The sequence below is a fragment of the Hesperophylax consimilis genome, chromosome 17, assembly GCF_061612785.1.
Source record: "Hesperophylax consimilis isolate HC1 chromosome 17, BYU_Hcon_1.0, whole genome shotgun sequence".
Classification (NCBI taxonomy): domain Eukaryota; kingdom Metazoa; phylum Arthropoda; class Insecta; order Trichoptera; family Limnephilidae; genus Hesperophylax; species Hesperophylax consimilis.
Window position 1 is genome coordinate 21,315,975 of NC_142852.1, and position 21,688 is coordinate 21,337,662.

A 21,688-nucleotide genomic window follows, 5' to 3' on the forward strand; every position below is an offset into this window, starting at 1 on the left:
TTAAAATTATTTTAATTGTCTATGACTTCATTTTTGTCTATGCATAACCTATATATTTTTTGACAAGTGCTTTCTTCTCCGACAATCTTTTTTCCTGTTTCCACACTCTATCCCGCCCTGTTAAACTTATTATACCATGCATGTGATGGTTATTGGTAAGAAATAATACTTAAATTCATTGCTATTAATTTTGGTAGTTCTTCCAGTTTAGTTAGTGAATCATCCGGCGTTTTGTCATTAAAACGGAATGGCGGTAGACATAGACGGTAAATAAATAAAGAGTTTTCCCAAGATAAACGACGTTTCTCTCAACCTTTCTCAAGGTTTTCCATTGTCTATTTTTGTTAGAAGCCAAATTTTAAAAACTGAATTCCGTTACAACTTTGTTCTGTTTCAGAGTTAAACTAATTACCAAACCCTTCCAAAGCAGACCATGGATCAACTGAAGCCAAATACTATATCCATCAAGACGGAACCAGGGCTCCAGGAAGAAGGTGGAGGTGAAATTGCATTTTCCGATTTAGATTTCGACCTAGCTGGGAAGCTATAACGAAGGAATTCTTGCAATATGTGGAGAGTAGTTGCATTGCACACGTGGAAAATATAGAACTTTAAATATGGATGTCCGGAATCCGTGTCTGTTTTGAAATGTCGTGCAAACAGGACATATACTTGTTTCTTCCTTTTTGTTTTTTTGTTTTTGGGGTATTATGCCGTGTTGCGCTAACTCCTTCTTTAGCCAACGTTTCGGACAGCATTGCAGTGTCCATCACATCTGCCCTGATGATGGACACTGCAATGCTGTCCGAAACGTTGGCTAAAGAAGGAGTTAGCGCAACACGGCATAATGCCCCAAAAACAAATAACAAAAATACTTTTGGCCGTGAAAATCTTAAATCATATTTGTTTCTTCCTCTCTTATAATGAGGTTTTTTGGGTATTTACCCTCAAATGCGTCCTTGCCGAAAACTTCCAAAATACAGCACTATTTTAACATAATTATACTGTTCACAATAAGTTGTCGGTTCCTCTATTTTCCACTAATTTTATTGGAACATGATGTAAATTACACGTATTTTTTATACGTTAAAAAATCATAAATATTGATTGCGAAAACATTATCCCATAGACTTAAACGTCCTACTTAAGGTGCTTGTCGGTACCTATTATTGTTGCCCATCGACCCAATTCCTACTTCTCCTATGCTGACTTAGTGAACTTTAGTTGAGTTGAAAAAATCGTCCTGTCAACAACGTTTGATTACGTTATAATAAGTTGTCGGTTCCCCGATTTTCACCTAATTTTATTTGAGATATGATGTGAATTACACTTATTATACGTTAAAAATACACAAATATTGATTGGAAAAACAATATACCGTTGACTGAAAACAACCAAACTCTCTACTACAGGTGCTCTAGAGAAATGTTTTTCCTTCTTGAAGAATCGGTCCCTGAAGCGAACATCTGAGGTCAGTTTTTTATCTTACATTGACCTTGTTGATCAATGATATTTATTTGTAAAAGAACATTTTATTGTTTTTCAATTAAAAAAATTCTCGTTAATATCAATTTGACGAAGATACAGGGCTGGCCCTATGCGGGCGCAATTGGTGCAGTTCGCTCCGGGCGTCGAAAACTTGAAAAAAAAAAAAACTCATCGCCCTTGATATTATTTTTGATAAATACCGCTCTACAAAAAAACACAAATCATCATTTTAATCATTATAGTGATATCCTGCCTCGGCGTGTACTAATTTAGATTGTTAGGGCAGCCAAAATTAAACTCGCGCCTGGCGCCGTTTGGTTCGGGGCTGGCCATTCAAAGATCCATTCTGTTAACTGTCCTTTTTTATTCCAGGAAACATTCATGTGAAGACAGTCACCATAAACTCGGATCTTGGACCCCGACAAGATGGTGAAGCGGCGCTTACTTATATGAAAATTGACATAGACCTGCCGGATGTAAAAGAGGAATGCCTAGAACGCTTTGGAAGAATTACCAAGGAAGCAGGTAAAACCAATGTATCACTGTGAACTTGAACGATTCGGACTCTCCTATTTTTTAACCTTTCTATGAACTTACTTCGCTTATTTACTCTAAGTTTGGGAAATAAGTTTAACTGAGTCTTTTTCACCCATGTTATTTTTCAAATTTGTCGACAGATCTTCAGAAGCATTTTGTGGAAAAAGGGATCACTCCTCCCCATCACAACTACTCCTCCTCTCCTAAGTCAAATTTTGCAATTAACGTACGCACCCATGTAAGAGAAAAAACTTTTTCTTGTTCCAAGTGCAACTATTCAAATGCTCAAAATAGAAAGTTAAAGAGGCATATGCAGACCCACGGTGGAAAAAAACCTTTTTCATGTTCCTTGTGCGACTATGCATGTAATCATAAGGGTCATTTAAAGAGCCACATGCTGAATCACAGTGGAGAAAAACCTTTTTCATGTTCGGAGTGCAACTATGCAAGTTATCAACAGGGTAACCTGAAGAGGCACATGCTGATTCACAGTGGAGAAAAACCTTTTTCATGTTCCGTGTGCACCTATGCATGTTATCGAAAGAGCGACCTAACGAGCCACATGCTGACTCACAGTGGAGAAAAACCTTTTTCATGTTCTGTGTGCAACTCTGCATATTATGGAAAAGGTCAGCTGAAGAGGCACATGCTGACTCACAGTGAAAAAAAACCTTTTTCATGTTCCTTGTGCAACTATGCATGTTATCAAAAAAGCGAACTAACGAGCCACATGCTCTTTCACAGTGGAGAAAAACCTTTTTCATGTTCCGTGTGCACCTATGCATGTTATCGAAAGGGTAACCTGAAGAGGCACATGCTGATTCACAGTGGAGAAAAACCTTTTTCATGTTCCGTGTGCACCTACGCATGTTATCGAAAGCGCGACCTAACGAGCCACATGCTGACTCACAGTGGAAAAAAACCTTTTTCATGTTCCGTGTGCACCTATGCATGTTATCGAAAGAGCAACCTAACGCGCCACATGCTGACTCACAGTGGAGAAAAACCTTTTTCATGTTCGATATGCAACTCTGCATATTATCAAAAGGGCCAACTGAAGAGCCATATGCTCTCTCACATCGTAGGAAAACCTCTTTAATATTCCGTGTGCAACTAAACATGTTATCTGAAGTGCAACATGCTATCTCACGGTGGAAAAAAACCTTTTTCAAATCTCGTGTGAAACATTTAATTTTATCAAAATGCCCATCTAAAGTCCCACATGCTGACTCACAGTGGAGAAAAACCTTTTTCATGTTCCGTGTGCACCTATGCATGTTATCGAAAGAGCGACCTAACGAGCCACATGCTGACTCACAGTGGAGAAAAACCTTTTTCATGTCACCTGTGCAACTATGCGTGTTGTCGAAAGGGTCAGCTGAAGAGGCACATGCTGATTCACAGTGGAGAAAAACCTTTTTCATGTTTGGAGTGCAACTATGCAAGTTTTCAACAGGGTAACCAGAAGACACACCTGCTGACTCACAGTGGAGAAAAACCTTTTTCATGTCACCTGTGCAACTATGCGTGTTGTCGAAAGGGTCAGCTGAAGAGGCACATGCTGATTCACAGTGGAGAAAAACCTTTTTCATGTTCGGAGTGCAACTATGCAAGTTTTCAACAGGGTAACCTGAAGACACACCTGCTGACTCACAGTGGAGAAAAACCTTTTTCATGTTCTGTGTGCAACTCTGCATATTATGGAAAAGGTCAGCTGAAGAGGCACATGCTGACTCACAGTGGAAAAAAACCTTTTTCATGTTCCTTGTGCAACTATGCGTGTTGTCGAAAGGGTCAGCTGAAGAGGCATATGCTGACTCACAGTGGAGAATAACCTTTTTCATGTTCCTTGTGCAACTATGCATGCAATCGTAGGGGTCAACTGATTAGCCACATGCTGACTCACAGTGGAGAAAAACCTTTTTCATGTTCCGTGTGCAACTATGCGTGTTGTCGAAAGGGTCAGCTGAAGAGGCATATGCTGACTCACAGTGGAGAATTACCTTTTTCATGTTCCTTGTGCAACTATGCATGTAATCGAAGGGGTCAACTGATTAGCCACATGCTGACTCACAGTGGAAAAAAACCTTTTTCATGTTCCTTGTGCAACTATGCATGTTATCAAAAAAGCGAACTACCGAGCCACATGCTGATTCACAGTGGAGAAAAACCTTTTTCATGTCACCTGTGCAACTATGCGTATTATCGAAAGGGTGAGCTGAAGAGGCACATGCTGATTCACAGTGGAGAAAAACCTTTTTCATGTTCCGTGTGCACCTATGCATGTTATCGAAAGGGTAACCTGAAGAGGCACATGCTGATTCACAGTGGAGAAAAACCTTTTTCATGTTCCGTGTGCACCTACGTATGTTATCGAAAGCGCGACCTAACGAGCCAAATGCTGACTCACAGTGGAAAAAAACCTTTTTCATGTTCAGTGTGCACCTATGCATGTTATCGAAAGAGCAACCTAACGCGCCACATGCTGACTCACAGTGGAGAAAAACCTTTTTCATGTTCAGTGTGCACCTATGCATGTTATCGAAATAGCAACCTAACGCGCCACACGCTGACTCACAGTGGAGAAAAACCTTTTTCATGTTCCTTGTGCAACTATGCATGTAATCGTAGGGGTCAACTGATTAGCCACATGCTGACTCACAGTGGAGAAAAACCTTTTTCATGTTCCTTGTGCAACTATGCGTGTTGTCGAAAGGGTCAGCTGAAGAGGCATATGCTGACTCACAGTGGAGAATTACCTTTTTCATGTTCCTTGTGCAACTATGCATGTAATCGAAGGGGTCAACTGATTAGCCACATGCTGACTCACAGTGGAAAAAAACCTTTTTCATGTTCGGAGTGCAACTATGCAAGTTATCAACAGGGTAACCTGAAGACACACCTGCTGACTCAGTGGAGAAAAACCATTTTCATGTTCCGTGTGCAACTATGCATGTAATCATAAGAGCCACATGCTGACTCACAGTGGAAAAAAAACTTTTTCATGTTCCGTGTGCAACTATGCGTGTTGTCGAAAGGGTCAGCTGAAGAGGCATATGCTGACTCACAGTGGAAAATAACCTTTTTCATGTTCCTTGTGCAACTATGCATGTAATCGAAGGCGTCAACTGATTAGCCACATGCTGATTCACAGTGGAGAAAAATCTTTTTCTTGTTCCGTTTGCAATTATGCGTGTTGTAAAAAGGGTCAGCTAAAGAGGCACATGCTAATTCACAGTGGAGAAAAACCTCTTTCATGTTTGGAATGCGATTATACAAGTTATAACCAGGGTAACCTGAAGGCATACATGCTGACTCACAGTGGAGAAAAACATTTTTCATGTCCCCTGTGCAACTATGCGTGCTATCGAAAGGGTCAACTAAAGTTCCACGTGCTGACTCACAGTGGAGAAAAACCTTTTTCATGTTCCGTATGCAACTATGCATGTTATCAAAAGGGCCAACTGAAGAGCCATATGCTCTCTCACATCGTAGGAAAACCTCTTTAATATTCCGTTTGCAACTAAACATGTTATCTGAAGTGCAACATGCTATCTCACGGTGGAGAAAAAGCTTTTTCAAATCTCGTGTGAAACATTTAATTTTATCAAAATGCCCATCTAAAGTGAGTAGCCAACTCACTGGGACTGCCCTTGCAACCACAAGATATACGCATGGTGACCAGGACTCAAGATCGAAGACAAAACACCCCGGTCAAACTCCACATCACCCTCTATAGTCAAAATATAAGGGAATCTATGCTCTCAAAAAAAAACGCGGCCAGAACCATATACTCAAATTCTCCCATTTTCATCAGCGAGGTGCTGTCACCGTACTTTAAGGAACTTCTATGGAAAACTAAGCAGACGGCTAAAGAAACCCACTACCAATACGTGTGGTTTAAATCAAATAAATTGCTTGTCCGCAAAGCAACTGGTGATAAAATCATCCAAATAAAACACGAAAATGACCTAAAAAAATGGGGTTATAAACTTAGACGACTAATCCACCTAAATCCAAGTAAATTAAATGTATTGCTAATTATTTAATATGGCAGAATTACTAAATACTATCCACTCAACTAGCACTCACTCACATTATTCAACCAATAATACAAAACTATGCGATTCTTTATTTAGCACCCCAGGCACCCTTACTATATTAAATCAAAACATAAGATCACTAAACAAAAACTACGACGAACTAGACATACTATTGTCCTCCTTTAAAATAGACTTCAATATTATTATATTAACAGAATGCTGGATCCCAACCTCTTTTACTGTAAAACACAAAAAAACTACTCCTCATATTTCACAACAAAATACCAAAACCAAAATGATGGAGTTGTTGTTTACATAAAAGATAATCTTAACGCCTCTGTCTCAGAATTCACCCTAGAAAACTCAAACTGTTTACAAATAATCGCTGACCCAGATACGTGCATACTCGCTATTTACAGATCACCTTCATCACACAACATTACACCCTTTCTAATAGCTCTCGACTCTCACATAAAAAAAATTACCCACTTCAAAAACATCATCGTAACTGGTGACCTAAACATAAATATACTCCCACAAGGCCATCCCCAGAATATCGAATACCAACTGATGCTCCTGGAACATGGCATAATAAGCGCCATCAACACTCCAACCAGAGTTACCAGAGACTCGGAATCATGTTTAGATCACTTAATGATCAAATCCAAAAACAAATTCTGTAGCGTAGTTTTCGAATCCACAATCACAGATCACTACACAACAATGATAGGACTGACCACACAGGCATTGAACCCAACAATTCAAAACAACATCACAAAATTTGAAACTGACTACGTGAACCTAAAACATTGCCTAGAAAACCAAACGTGGGATCACCTTAAAAAAATTAACAACACTGAAGAAGCCTGGAATTACTTAATAACATACCTACAAACGCTCATCACTCAAAACACCACAAAAACATTCAAATCCTTCACGCACCGCAAAATAAGACTAAAAAAATGGATTACTCAAAGCATAATAAATTGCATTAAAAAACGGGATAAACTACACAAACAAGTCACACGCAACCCAAATGATACTTTTCTGAACTCTTTCTATAAAAGGTACAGAAATATTTGTTCTCTAATTATACGAAAAGCCAAAGAATTATATTACAGAAACAAATTGATTACTGCTAACTTTGACCCGAAAAGCGTTTGGTCTATTCTGAGGGAAAGTACAAATACACAAAAAAACAAAGATGATGAAATAAAAAAAATACTTATCAACGACGAAGAAGTCGACTTCCACAAAAATCCTACACTTATCCTTAACTACATAAACAGACATTACACAAATATCGGAGCTAGCCTAGCCGAAAATATAAAACAAAAATCGTCTAGTAACGATAATCAAGAAACTCAAAAAATTCCGACTCAGTGCACACACAAAAATAGTGACAGTCTATTCAAATTACATAGAGTAACTCTGGAAGACACCAACAAATTAATACATTCCCTAAAGAATAATACAACATCAGGTCCCGACGGAATAGACTCTAAAACAATAATTACACTAAGCCAACAACTACTTACTCCACTAACATACGTTATTAATCTTAGCCTGAAAGAAGGAATTTTTCCGAGCATCCTAAAAAAAGGTTTGGTTATTCCTATTCATAAATCAGGACCTAAAAATAATGTTAACAACTTTCGACCCATTACACTATTAAACACGTTGTCAAAAATTCTTGAAAAAGCAATAAAAGAACAGCTGCAACAATATCTGGAAAACATGCAAATACTCTCAATTAACCAACATGGCTTTAGAAAAAATAGGAACACAGAAAACGCAATTGCCACTGTAACCGAGTTTATTACACATAATTTAGATACAAAAAAAAGTTATTTCAATCTATTTAGACTTATCTAAAGCCTTCGATACAATTTCGCACAAAAAACTTTTCAAGAAGCTAAAAAACATTGGCATAAATGGAGTAGAATTTGAATTAATGAAAAGTTTCATGTCTGACAGAACACAACAAGTTAAAATTGATAACAAGACAAGTGAACCACTCTTAATCACATACGGAGTCCCACAGGGGAGTGTCCTTGGTCCATTAATATTCCTCATATACATAAACGAATTATGTGACATTGATATTGATGGTAAACTCGTGACCTTCGCTGATGATACAGTTCTTCTGTGTCAAGCAGCCACATGGAAAGATTTATTCATAACAGCTGAAAAAAGTTTGTCTATTGTCATAAAATGGCTAAACAGAAATACTCTTACCGTTAACACAGTCAAAACAAAATATATCACACATAGTATTACACAAAGAGGTCAACCTCCTTCTAACTTGGACTTGTTTTTGCATGAATGTAAACAAACATCATCCAATTGCCAATGCGAACACATTGAAAGGGTTAAACAAATAAAGTACTTAGGAGTTATTATTGATGCATACTTACAATGGACTGACCACATTACTTTTATTACCAATAAACTAAAACGAGTCTTGCACCTAATAAAATCCATAAAAAACATTTTCCCACTAACAATACTCAGATCAATATATTTTGCACTGTGTCAATCCATTGCCACTTATGGAATATTAGCTTGGGGAAGAGCTACAAACACAACAATTGACCCAATTCAAAAAGTTCAAAAGGCAATAATAAAACTCATACTGCAAGTACCATTCTACACAGACTCAACCAAAATCTTCAAAACACTAGACGTCATGTCAATAAGACAACTTTACGCCAAAACTGCTCTCCTACACCTCATCCATAATAATCTTCATATTACAAATCAAGCAAAAGCCATAATAAAAACCAGGTCCTCAACAAATAAAACACTGAACATTCCGATAACACACACCACACACGGTCAAAGACACTTTCAATACTACGCAACCAAACTTTTTAACAGTATGCCCATTACTTTGAAACAATTATTGACTACAAACACATCTACTAACTTTCTCAAAAAACATATCATAGCCTGGATAAAAAATCAAGATATTCACTTTATTCAAAAGATTATAATTCCAAACCAAACATAACCAAAATATAACAAGTAAAATTAAATATTATACACGTTCATCAAGAATTATCCACAAATACATACACTCACATATAAAAGTGTGTTTTCATGTTTCAATATATGTCTGTGAAAAGAAAAAAATAAATTTTAATTTTCTACCACAACACATAAATACCTGTCACCCTTAACCACAAATACGTTAACACCTCAGCACAGGTTCTCCTAGTGAGGTGCTCACGTTACATATAATATCACACACACACAGTTTTACCTAAATCAACCTATGTTCTTCATTTTTTATACCTTTTTTCTGTACTTTTTTTCTCTGTACTGCAATATAAACCACTGTAATAATTTGTAAAACGTGTATTCAAGAATAGACATAAATAAATAAATAAATAAATAAAGTCCCACATGCTGACTCACAGTGGCGAAAAACCTGTTTTATGTTTCAAATGCACATATCAATGTTATTATAAAGGCAATCTGAAGCGCACGTTGAGTCACTACGGAGAAAACTTTTTCTTGTTCCTTTTTCATCTATGGATATACGCAAAACGCACATCTTAAAAGCCACATGCTGACTCACAGTGGCGACAAACCTTTTTTCATTTTCCAAGTGCACATATTCCGATTCTAGGAAAGGCAACCTTACCCCCCATATAGGACATTTGTCGGAACACATGCTGACTCAGAGCCGAGAAAAACCCCCTTTTCTTGTTCCGAGTGCAATTATGCAAGTTATCAACAGTGTTCCTTGAAAAGAAAAAACTGACTGACAGCTGAGAAAAAACTTTTTCGTTTTCTGGCTGAAGAGACATTTGAAAAAAAACGCGTGCGCACTCACAGTTTTTTTTCGTATGCAATTATGCGCTTTCTCCAAAAGACTCTTTGACAAGACACTTTTCTTGTTCTTTGCGTTAACGAAAACTATTTACAGAATAATTTCTAGTATTAGATTTTTTTTTATTTCCTTTATTTTTTCCCAATTTATACATTTGACATTACAGTTTTATAATAATAAGAAAGGGAACCCACTAAGGTGCAGCCTGTGCGTGGGTAATATAAGTGTATAAGATTATATTTTTTACCTAAAAATAACACTAAGCATATAAAAAAAAACGGTAGGATTATAATTAAAGTTAGTCTAAAAGATTGTGCAAGAGGTGCATATTAAAAATAAATCAAAGTAAAAATAAAGATTGTTATATCATATATATGAAGTAAAAGAACACAAAATAAAATAATAATAAGTATACAGAAACAAAATAGAAAAAGAGAAAAAAGTAAAAATTAAATGAATAATGCTTCAACATTTGCATTGTACAGCCACAACTTTAATTCTTTTTGGTATTGCGCTAGTTTATTTGTTACTTGAATTTTTTCGGTAATATATTAAAAGTGCGAGGTCCAATAAAGTTACTGTGAGTTTGCATTAGTTTGGTATTGGTTTGTGGGGTATAAAATACATGATTTCTTCTAAAGTTGATTTTGGGTTCATATTTTTGAAATTGGTTTTGGTTTTTCATCACATATTTCAGGCTTTGAAGTAAAAATAGCTTACGGAGATTGAATAGTTGAGATTCCTTGTATAATCTATCAGTCGAAAATGTCCTCTTATTATTATATATTTCTTTGATAATATGATTTTGTACTATTTGTAGTGGTTTTATAAATGTATCTAGTTCGCCACCCCATGCTAATATACAGTACACAATTGAGGATTGCACTAGGGAAAAAAAAAACATTTTCAATTTGTCAACAATGAGTACTTCCTTAAGTCTATATAATATGTACGTCAGATATCTTAATTTAGAAACGGTGTTATTAATTTATGGTTGCCAGTTTAAATTTGTGTCAATATATATACCCAAATATTTGATCTTTTCAATTTTTCCAATTTCAAAGCAAGAGGTGCATGTTACTTTATTACAGTTAGTATTATGTAATCTAATTTTAAGGTTATTGGGAGGTTTGTTTTTACTGTTTTTATAAAAAGTTAGGTAAAATGTTTTACTATAGTTTAAGAAAAGTCTATTACAAGTTAGCCATGATAAGACATATGAAATACATTTTGTTGCATTTAAAAAAGTTTCAGCCCAGGATTTTCCATTTACTATTATTGCTGTATCATCAGCGTAAGATACAATTTTACCAGGGATTACAACATTACATAAATCATTAATATATATTAGAAACAGAATTGGGCCAAGCACAGTCCCCTGTGGTACTCCATTTTCACTGTTTCTGTGCTATAAAAGTTCCCTATTTTTGTTTTTTGTAATCTGTCTTTGAGATAGTTGTGAGAATTTTTTTGAAACCTATTTTATTATTTTTGTTTATCAGTAGATTGTGATTTACAGTATCAAACGCTTTTCTTAAGTCTAAAAATATAGCTAGACTTTTTTTTTTTTTTATTACTTGTAAATTATTTAACATTGTAAATGATAACAATATGCAGACTTATATATATAATTTTTTCGTTTTTTTTATTCTATTACTCCAAGTTGAGCTCCAGGAGCTCGTGTTTATGGGAGGAGTATTTACATTTAGTTCTAATGATTTTTTAAACAATAATCAAAAACTTTTGATATAAATACAAACATAATATTAACATAGGTACACAAATTATAAAAGTGTGTTTTTAAAGATAATTAAAATAATATATCTTCTTACAGATGAAGTAAGCGTGAGGAAATTAAGGGTACAATATATCAGGTAAACAATCAGAAAAATAGTTTTTTAAAGACAATTAAATTAATATATATATAGATTTTTTACAAATTGAGTAAGTGTAAGAAAATTAGGGGTACAATATATCAGTATCCAATTTTAGGGTCTTAATTAACTTTTTGAATTGTTCATAATTCACAGTTTCGGTTACACTAATTTTATTTTTGGACAATAATATATTGTACCATCTTACACCTAAATATTTTATAAAAGTATATACTACGGACGCATACTACCGGAGTTTTATTGACAATAGCAGCCGAGATCGCGCTGGATTTTAACAGCCACTAATTCTCCAACTTTGGTGATTACTTTTTAACATAATTAAACAGTTTTTTTTAGTGCCGTATTTAAATTTTTTTATAGATATATTAATTTTCATAATCATTAAAAAATATCTTAACAGAGCATTATTAACACACATATTATACATATATAAATATTTATATATTATGTGTTAATAATGTATAATAACACAGTTCAGGTACAAGGGTCCCATTCGAGGAAATGGTTTTTGTTTAAACGGCTATTTCTTTAAAATAATACATATATTTTATTGAAATATTGTATATAGATCTCACCATATCCCAACTATTATCTGAAAATAAGCCTACTTATGTCATACGACTCCATAAACTAAATTTTAAGTCAGTATTTAGCCATTTAGCAATGTTTAATGTGTAGAAATGTATATAGTTTACTCACTTTTTTTCATTTTCGAACAGAGCATTACAAAACAAACAAAATTTCCGCATCTCCGGAGCGACAAGTGGAAGGATGTGTTACCCGTTCTACGGGTTTATATGAAGTTTCCTTTTGATGAAATATTCTTACACACAAAACACAAGGATTTGAAGAGTTGTTTCAAATTCTATGAGATAATTAAACATTATTAATATATTTTTGGTTTCGGTCGCCTACATATTGTACCTTCTTTAATTGTCTGCTTAGAAGATTCTTATTTCTGAGCACAAACTGAATCCTGTTTTATGTGTTTTAGTTTTAATGTTCTTGTTTTGTCCTGTCCTGCTGTTATTGTTATTCTAAGTTTTGTCATCACTGTGTATAAACAGTGTATTTAGTTATAATAACAACATGGTATTTATATAGCGCAGTTTAGTATCATTTCACTTCAAATGCGTTTTACTATGACAAACTTAAAAACGGTAAGGTTATGTAACGGTAGTGTTATAATATTAGATCTGTATTGGGTAAGGCACCTTGTAGGAATAATTTTAAGAACATGTCCACCAATACTAAATTACCGTTTTTAAGTTTGTATAGTGAAGCGCACTTGAAGTGAAATGACACTGAACTGCGCTATATAAATGCTATATTATTTTTATTATATATTCTGTGATAATTCCCTTTTAAGATATTTTTACAAATATATCTACAAAAAAATTAAATACAGCATTTAAAAACAAACTGTGTACTTACATGAATCAGTAATGCGTAAAGTTGGAGAATTACTGACTGTTAAAAACCAGCGCAATCTCGACTGGTATTGTCAATAAATTCCGACAGTATGCGTCCACCAGTTAAAAAAGGTTTTAGCAAGAGTACAAAAGCATCGCCGGAGACGAGGTCCGGCCGGGCGCTTCCTACCTAGTGCACATAATTAGTGCACGGCTAATGTATTATTTCTCGCTTTCGAAAATTGGAAGCTATCTTGTGCGAACTGTGAACGAAAGTGGCGCCATCTAGAAATAAAATATTAGGGCTTTATAAAAAAATATTTTCACTGTGTTCTTTGTTGGCATTTAAAATCTTTGTTGTTAAGATGCACCACCATAATAAAGCTTGGCTTGTGTATGTGGGGGTGTAATATTATGTTCGTTATTTTTACTATGAGTATTCTGTTTATATTTTCAGTGTATTTGGTGGTATTTAAAATGTTTATTGTTATTTCTAATACTTTCTGATAATGTATTAAAAAAAATTCACTCCAAGATATTTATAGTTGAATTGCACTGTTTTTTTTAATTACTTTTTCGAGTTGTGAGAGTTGATGTTTATCTGGGTTTTCTATCATTTTAAAAGGTGCAGTTTTATTTAGACTATTTTCTTTGTAAATTTGTAAAATTACGTGATATAAAAATAATGCATTTAGTTTTCTGACTTTAAATTCTTTAAACAGAAGTTCTGATGAATGAACCTATATGATTTAAGTGGAATTATTTTTTAATTATTATTTTTTTGAATCTATGATGTATCTTAGTTTCCTCACTCTGTCTTTGAGTACGTTAATGTGTGTGGACGATTTTATCCATTAATTTGTCTACTGTAAAGGGTCACGTATGGAATGTGGGAATCATAGGGCTATTAGCCTGCTAAGTTCAGTTGGCAAGCTGTATGGTAGAATTTTGATTGAAAGGGTAAGAAAGGAAACAAAGGATAAAATATGGGATGTGCAAGGTGCTTTTATGAGTGGAAGGGGGTGCATGGACCAGATCTTCTCATTGTGTATGCTCACCGAGAAGTTTCTGGCAAAAAACCAGAAACTTTTCTGTGCCTTTGTAGATCTACAAAAAGCATACGACCGAGTCGACAGGAAAAAGCTATGGAAGGTGTTGTCCAAGTATGGAGTGAATGCGAATCTGACTCAGGCAATTGCGTCTCTATATGAGGGAAGCGTTGCATGTGTTAGGGTGAACGGTGGTTTTACGGGGTGGTTTGATATCACAAAAGGTGTTAAACAAGGCTGCGTAATGTCACCGTGGTTATTCAATCTATACATGGATAATTGTATGCAAGAATTGAAAGATGTGGGATTGGGCGCGAATTTGAGTAATCTGAAAGTATGTTGCCTGTTGTATGCTGATGATGCGGTGCTGATTGCTAATAGTATGTATGATCTGCAGTCTCTCGTGTCTAGGATGAACGAAGTATGCATGAAGAATGAGTTAATGATGAATGTAAGTAAGTCTAAAGTAATGGTGTTTGAAAGAGAAAGTACGAAAACAGTGTGCAATATAGTTGTGAATGAGGAATACTTGGAGCAGGTGGATGAATTTGTGTATTTAGGAAGCATGTTTACGAGAGATGGGAAGGCTGACAGAGATATTGAAAGAAGAGTAAATGCAGGTAACTCCATTAATGGAGGACTGAACGCAGTTGGCGCTAACAAAAAATTGTCCAAAGAAGCGAAGTTAGCAGTCCACAATGGAGTGCTGGTACCTACCCTGATGTATGGAAGTGAGGCATGGAACTGGCAAAGAAAGGATGAAAGTAGATTGAATGCTGTTGAAATGAGATCCCTGAGGCGTATGTGTGGTAAAACCATGTATGATCGTGTGAGGAATGTGGATATCCGCAAAGAGTGCAAGGCTGATGTAAGCGTAATGAGTAAGATCAAGAAAGGGACGCTTAGATGGTTTGGGCATGTAGAGCGAATGAGCGAAGAAAGGAGTGTAAGGAGAATATACGATGCAAATGTGAATGGTAGCAGAAGTCGGGGACGCCCGAGGAAGACATGGCACGACCAAGTGAATCAGATACTTGAGTTGGGCCATGTCAAGAGTCAGAACAATAGAAGAGTATGTATGAGACGATGTATGAATGTGAATGAGGCAAGGAGTGTGTGCCAAGACCGAGTTGTTTGGCGGTCCGTCCTCTCTGCCTACCCCTGCGGGGAAACGGCGTGATGGTTAGTTAGTTAGTTTAGTTAGTTGTCTACTGTAATGTATAGGTATTTTACGTCGGTTTGGCTTTCTATCACTAAACACGAGATATTGCAGTTATGTTGTTGTGTATTTGCTTAGAGTGGATTATAATTTTTTTTTCTTTAGTGTTCCTTGTTTTTTATGCAGAATTGTATATAATACATAGTGTTAAGTAGTAAATTTATGTCAAACCACTTATTTTAGTTCATTGATGTATCTGTGTTGTTTATTACCGTCCATGTTTATTAGTAGCACTGTGTCGTCCTTTTGTTTCACCTTAAGCTGGGTCCAGACATGTTCTTTTCTCCGTACCGTACCTCCGTTTCGTATCAGCGTCGCGATCAAAAACGCTAGTTTGGACGCCCGTTCGGTACGGTACGGTGGTACGGCGTCTCGATACGGATAGAGGTACGCTCCGATCCATCGCGAGTCGGATTTTCGACCCACTCAAAGGCGATACGGTACGGGTCTGCGCCAGTCTGGACGTGTTCGCGGCGTCTTACATCTTTTTCTGTTTTTGAACCATTCTAACTCCCACCAACGTCGCCTTTTTTGTTTTTTTTTCGTTATATTATTCTGAATAACAATGAAGGATGCGCAAGCAATCGTCAAATTCTCAAACACTTCCGCAGTCGACGACATGGTGGGAGGAAATGAACACGCGATGATCGCAGCGACGTTACGGAGATACGGGCTCTTGATCGCGACGCGGATACGAAACGGAGGTACGGTACGGACAAAAAGATGATGCGTCCAGAGTTTTTGGATCGCGACGCTGGTACGAAACGGAGGTACGGCACGGACAAAAGAACATGTCTGGACCCAGCTTTAATTACTATAAAAGGCAATCTATGCATCTGGGAAATTTAAATTTTAACATTCTAATTTTCATTTAAATAAAATGAAAATTCGCTTTCGTTGTATGGGATGACAGCCATTTAATAATTTAACTTCTTGGGGCTGGGAACTGGGAATCACATATAGGACATTTTTTAGAAATTCTCTAACAAACCCCCCCCCCCTATGAAATACTAGGGAACAGGTATTTGGACTAAGTATTTATTCTTACTTGTACCAATTGTTCCAAGTATCAAGAAGAGCTAGTACGACTCACCTCTAATCTACAGTAAATCTTTAAGGGCCCCGCTTCGAGAAGCGGGGAACAAAAAATTGGTTTATAGACTCATTTGAGTGCTCCCCTCCACGGTAGTGGTGAGTCCAAAAACGACAAACACGTTTGCAAAACATGTTTGGAGTTAAAAAATGCCCAAACTGTTATTTATAATTCGCACAAACAGTTTGTCCGTTTTGTCGACTCTTCTAACTTATATCAAGAAAGCACGAGTATGAATGAAAAAGAACTATTCCAAACGAATAACATTATCTTACTCTCTCGCACTAACCTCGTAATAATATGTAGGAGTGAGATAGGTCTGTTGCAGGCGAAAAACAGTACCTGTTATTCCGGGAAAAAACACTATCTTAACGTTTCACACTTAAGGCCCATTACGGGTAAAGAGCGAGAAGGCAATCCATAACAGGTAATGGCTGTTTTCTGTAAGGCACCCTGTTCAGCTGTTTTTTCCGGGAAAAAACACTATCTTAACGTCTCACACTTAAGGCCCATTACGGGTAAAGAGCGAGAAGGCAATCCTTAACAGGTAAGGGCTGTTTTCTGTAAGGCACCCTGTTTAGCTGTTTTTTCCAGGAAAAAACACTATCTTAACGTTTCACACTTAACACCCATTACGGGCAAAGAGTGAGAAGGCAATCCTGTTATTTTTAAAACGGGCTGAAATTGAAATCACATAAATAAGGGGCTGTTTTCCATTCAGTTGTTTATTATTACAAAACGAGAACGAGAGTAACGAGAAAAACGAACAGACCTCACCAAACGGCTCGTATACTGATAGTGTAAAGTTTTTTATTTTCTGAACGACGAATTCTTGGTTTTGTGAATATAACTTAATTTTAATGATACCCAGCTATCTCGCCCCTATAGATAGCAGGGTTTTATTACTTTTATTGTTATGGACTGTAACTTACGGTTACGCTACTAACCCATTACTAATTCACACAAATTACCTCAAAAACGGCTCGTTTTTTTTCAACAGTTTGGGCAAACAGTTGACGTTTTACAAATAACAGTTCGTTTTCGTTTTTTAAAAAGAACAAAAACGCCCACCACTACTCCACGGAAATCTTTAGTAAAAGGCGAAAGATTTATTCGTTATTGAAGGGACACCAGAGTAAAAAATCATGGTTTGTGTTGTATATATTGACATGCTGGTAGTTTCCTTACGCGATCCACGGACGAAAGTGGCGCCATCTCTTACTCATACTTCAAACTACACACCTAATCAATATGATTAGGTTACCTACTTACCCAAAGCACCGATGACACGGCTAGTTTTACGAGCTGCTAGTCGACGGGCCTATAAGCTAGCGAGTAAGCGAGTTAGCGAGTGTCGATGACACACAAAACTTTCCACTCGCTCAGTAGCGAACAGGCCGAACAGTGAGTGGTTTATTTATGGTAGCAGTGGTTTATTTATGATGGTAGCGAACTAGCTAGCGAGTTGGAATCACGTGTTATTTTGCGTGGCGTGTTGTTTGTGTTTTATCGTTCATTTTTTTTTGCTGAAAAATGAATTGGAACACGCGTGATATTATAGAGTTTCTCAACATCTACGAACAGTACCCTATTTTATGGAATATAAAAGACAAAGAGTATTCTATCGACAAACAACTAACTGTCGGTATGGATGTGAAGCAACTGAAGACAAAAATAAAATCAATTAAAGACGTATACAGACAAGAAATACATAAAATTGATAAATCCAAGAAAAGTGGGTGTGGTACTGAGAAAGTATACACGCCAAATTTGGCATGGTTCGAAGAAACGAAATTTTTGGCAGAGGTTGTGGCAACAAGAAGCAGCAAATCAAATTACGTGAGTAAAATATATTTAGGGCGGCTTGCACCATAAGTTAAATTTGATTTAAATATCATTTTAAACACATTATTTGATTTAAGTCGACTTGGCGTCTTGCACCACAAAATTTAAGTCGTTAAATGCGTTTAAAGAACTGTCAAAGTTAAATACCCAAAAGGGGCTGTTTAACCGAGTTAAACGTGTTTAGCTCTACTCATAAAGCAGTAACGTCATTTTTTTTAGGTTTTCCCTTCGATTTCTGATTGTGGTTTAAATCTATCTCATTTTAAATTGTATTCACAATGAACATTTGCAACAGCTTTCATATAATATACAATGATATATATAAATATACAAGTTAACCGAAGTCAAGCCACAGAAGTTTCTTATGAAAGTTCATTGGAAATGAACTAGTATTATATATATAATAGACCGTTTATAGTCAGAGAAGTAAACACAAGAACAAATTTATTTGAAACACTCAGTGCCAAGAAGTTTCAAAGAAGATTTCGTCTCAGTAAAGAAACGACATCATTATTAGTGCAAGAAATTGAACCTCAGTTAAAATTCAACACCAATAAAAACATCAGCGAGGTGCTCGTAACTTGGAGCTAACACTCCTTATCGAGGAGTGCTTTGCAAGTTTGTAAACTTCTAATCATACCTACAGCATTCTTATAATACTATAACAATGTAATATGTAAAAGAAATAAAAAACAAAATTACTCGGATAATTGTTTTATTTTTAATTCCAACAACAGAAGCTCTTTTTGTCTTATTTCATCATTATGTCTATTTGCTTTAACTTTTTCTTCATAAAATAAATGAACACACTATTAAACCACACACAATCACAAAATATTTTGACACTTCAAGTAAAATGAAACATCATAGCTGTTTTATCGACCCGCTAATGGCGGTAATCAGGCGGTGATTGGTTTATTTGTGGCGGTAACTGTTTTACCGACGCGTTAATGACGTATAACTAAAATTGCCAACGAACTGCGTGGTGCAGGACGCAACTAAACGCATTTAAGTTAAATGTATTTAGGGTTTTAAATTCGTTTAGTTAAATAATATTTAAGATAAACTTTGCGATAGTTGGTGCAAGCCGCCCTTAATGTCAAATCAATATATTTAAAATTAGACTGTTATTCCAGATTTCTCCCATTGTCAAGGCAGGGGATTTTCTTCTGTAAAGTAGCTAATATATGCTCTTCTATTCCCCTCAGCACTCCGGCTTAATGATTTCCTCTTAGGTGATTAATAGGCTGCACAATATTAGCATTTTCCCTCCAAAGTCCAGGTGTGATATTTCCAGAATTCAAGTCCTCTATCTACTGCTTGTTGTGGTATTTAGTTACTTGGATCAGACTTTCGTGGCCAGTTATGAAGACTGCAAGCAGCCCAAAGTACTTTATCGATAGTTTCCGGTGCCAAATCAATCGGTCTTGAAAATATTCTGTTTCGCCATACTACAGGGTTTTCCAATAAGAGGTGTTATTTTGATATTCAATCGTAAAATCGATGGTTTCAAACGTTGTCCAGATCAATACCATCCAATTCCGGCCATAAATAATTAATCATCTCTCGATAGCGCAATCCATTCACCGTAACTGTTGCTCTAGCCTCATTTTCGAAAAAGCAATGTCCAATGACTCCGCCGGACCATAAACCGCACCAAACAGTCACACGTTGAGGATAGAGAGGCTTTTCAACAAAAACTCTTGGGTTTTCCGAGCCCCAGATGCGACAATTTTGCTTGTTGACGAAGCCACCGAGGTGGAAATGGGCCTCATTATTCAAGATGATTTGCATTTGATTCACTCAAGTGAATTTTAATAATTTCTATGCGTTGTTGAAGCGTGTATCGTTCCATTTTTATTAATGGCGTAGTTTTTACTTGTCCTATGTCAAAAAATGACAGCTTCAAAAGTAACATCTACCGAAATAGCGGGCTATTCAAAATAACACCTCTTTTTGGAAAACCCTGTAGTATTCCAAAAGCATTTTCTACCACTCGACTAAGGAGTAAGACCTATTTTACTGTACGGTTACAAAAGATTTTTCCTCCAAGGGAAAGAATCGTCTCCAATAATAACGCCGTATTCAGGCAAGCCAAGAGTCTTGTCTTCCATTGCAATATTCAAAGTACTTTCTCTAAATATACCACTATCTCTTGCTCGGCCATTTGCACCTACGTCAATGTAAGTAAAGCAGTAATCGGCATCAACCATAGCAAATAATATTATACCTACTGTAGGTTTTTTTATAATTGAAGTAGACTGAACCGGAACACGGAGGCCTTGTAATGATAACGTGTTTCCCGTCGATTGCACCAAAACATTTAGGAAAATTCCAAGGCTGAAGAAATTTATTTTCGATTTTTTTCCATTCATCAGCTATTTTAGGGACCTGAGAACAAAACAAAGTAATATTTTATTATATTTTCCAGGAACTGTCACAAAGTAGTCAAGACACCGTGCCAGATGAAGACAATGAAAGTGTTGAGGCTGAAAATGACAACTACTCAGAAGAACGTTCTAAGAAGTTGCCTGAAAAAATGAGACCATCCCCGATGCCAAAGAAACGGTTTAAAAAATGACCAGCAATCGAAGAAACACCCATTGAAATATCCCAAGCTATTATAAAATTGGATGAAATTGCCAAGGAGTCATCTGATGATAAGCCTTATGACCGTCTTCTACCACAGCGACAAGCCATCTTGCTACAGCAGGAAACTCAAAACTACATCATTTGTTCTAAGCTGTCATCTTTAGAGGCCCCACAATGTGTCGATAGTGCATTTTCACCTTTTTCCAGCCATTCGTTTGATTCGACCTCTGTCTCATCGATGAACGACAACGAGGAGGATGTTTTGAAGCAGGTCATGCAGGTCATTAATACATTTGGAGGAAACACGAACTGTCAGCACTTCGGGTAAAAACTTCGAAATAGTTGACTCCGGAACTCTAAACAGGTATTCTAAAGACTTCAAAGAATCGCCCGTGGCTAGATAACGTAATGTTATTTCCAATTTTACTTAGTTACTTTTAATTAGTTACTGGTATTGCCGGTGTCATTGTCGTATCTTTTTTTTTAGCATATCATCTACCATCTGCAGTAACTCATCAAATTTGGAACTGTTTAATCTCAACATATTTCTATAAGCCAAAGAATCTTCGTCCTTTAACTCTCTCAATAAACGGCTGGAAGCACCATATTCATCGCGTTTTTCTATCCATGATCTTGCCCATTTAGTTTTCTGCTTCAAGTTTTTCTATAGTTTTCGT

The 21,688-nt window shown here is 36.2% G+C and overlaps 1 protein-coding gene and 1 pseudogene across 1 annotated transcript; one reads left to right on the forward strand and one right to left on the reverse strand.

The window, feature by feature from the left end:
• The first annotated feature begins 69 nt into the window (after positions 1-69).
• LOC149416213 (uncharacterized) lies at positions 70-21,000 on the forward strand. Its single transcript, XM_089641916.1, has 5 exons — positions 70-155; positions 398-500; positions 1,861-2,013; positions 2,166-2,386; positions 20,851-21,000. Exons 2-5 carry the CDS (start codon positions 434-436, stop codon positions 20,998-21,000), a joined length of 591 nt encoding a protein of 196 aa, XP_089498042.1. The 5' UTR covers positions 70-155; positions 398-433.
• Positions 17,602-17,713, reverse strand: LOC149416214 (U5 spliceosomal RNA; annotated as a pseudogene).
• Positions 21,001-21,688: the final 688 nt, after the last annotated feature.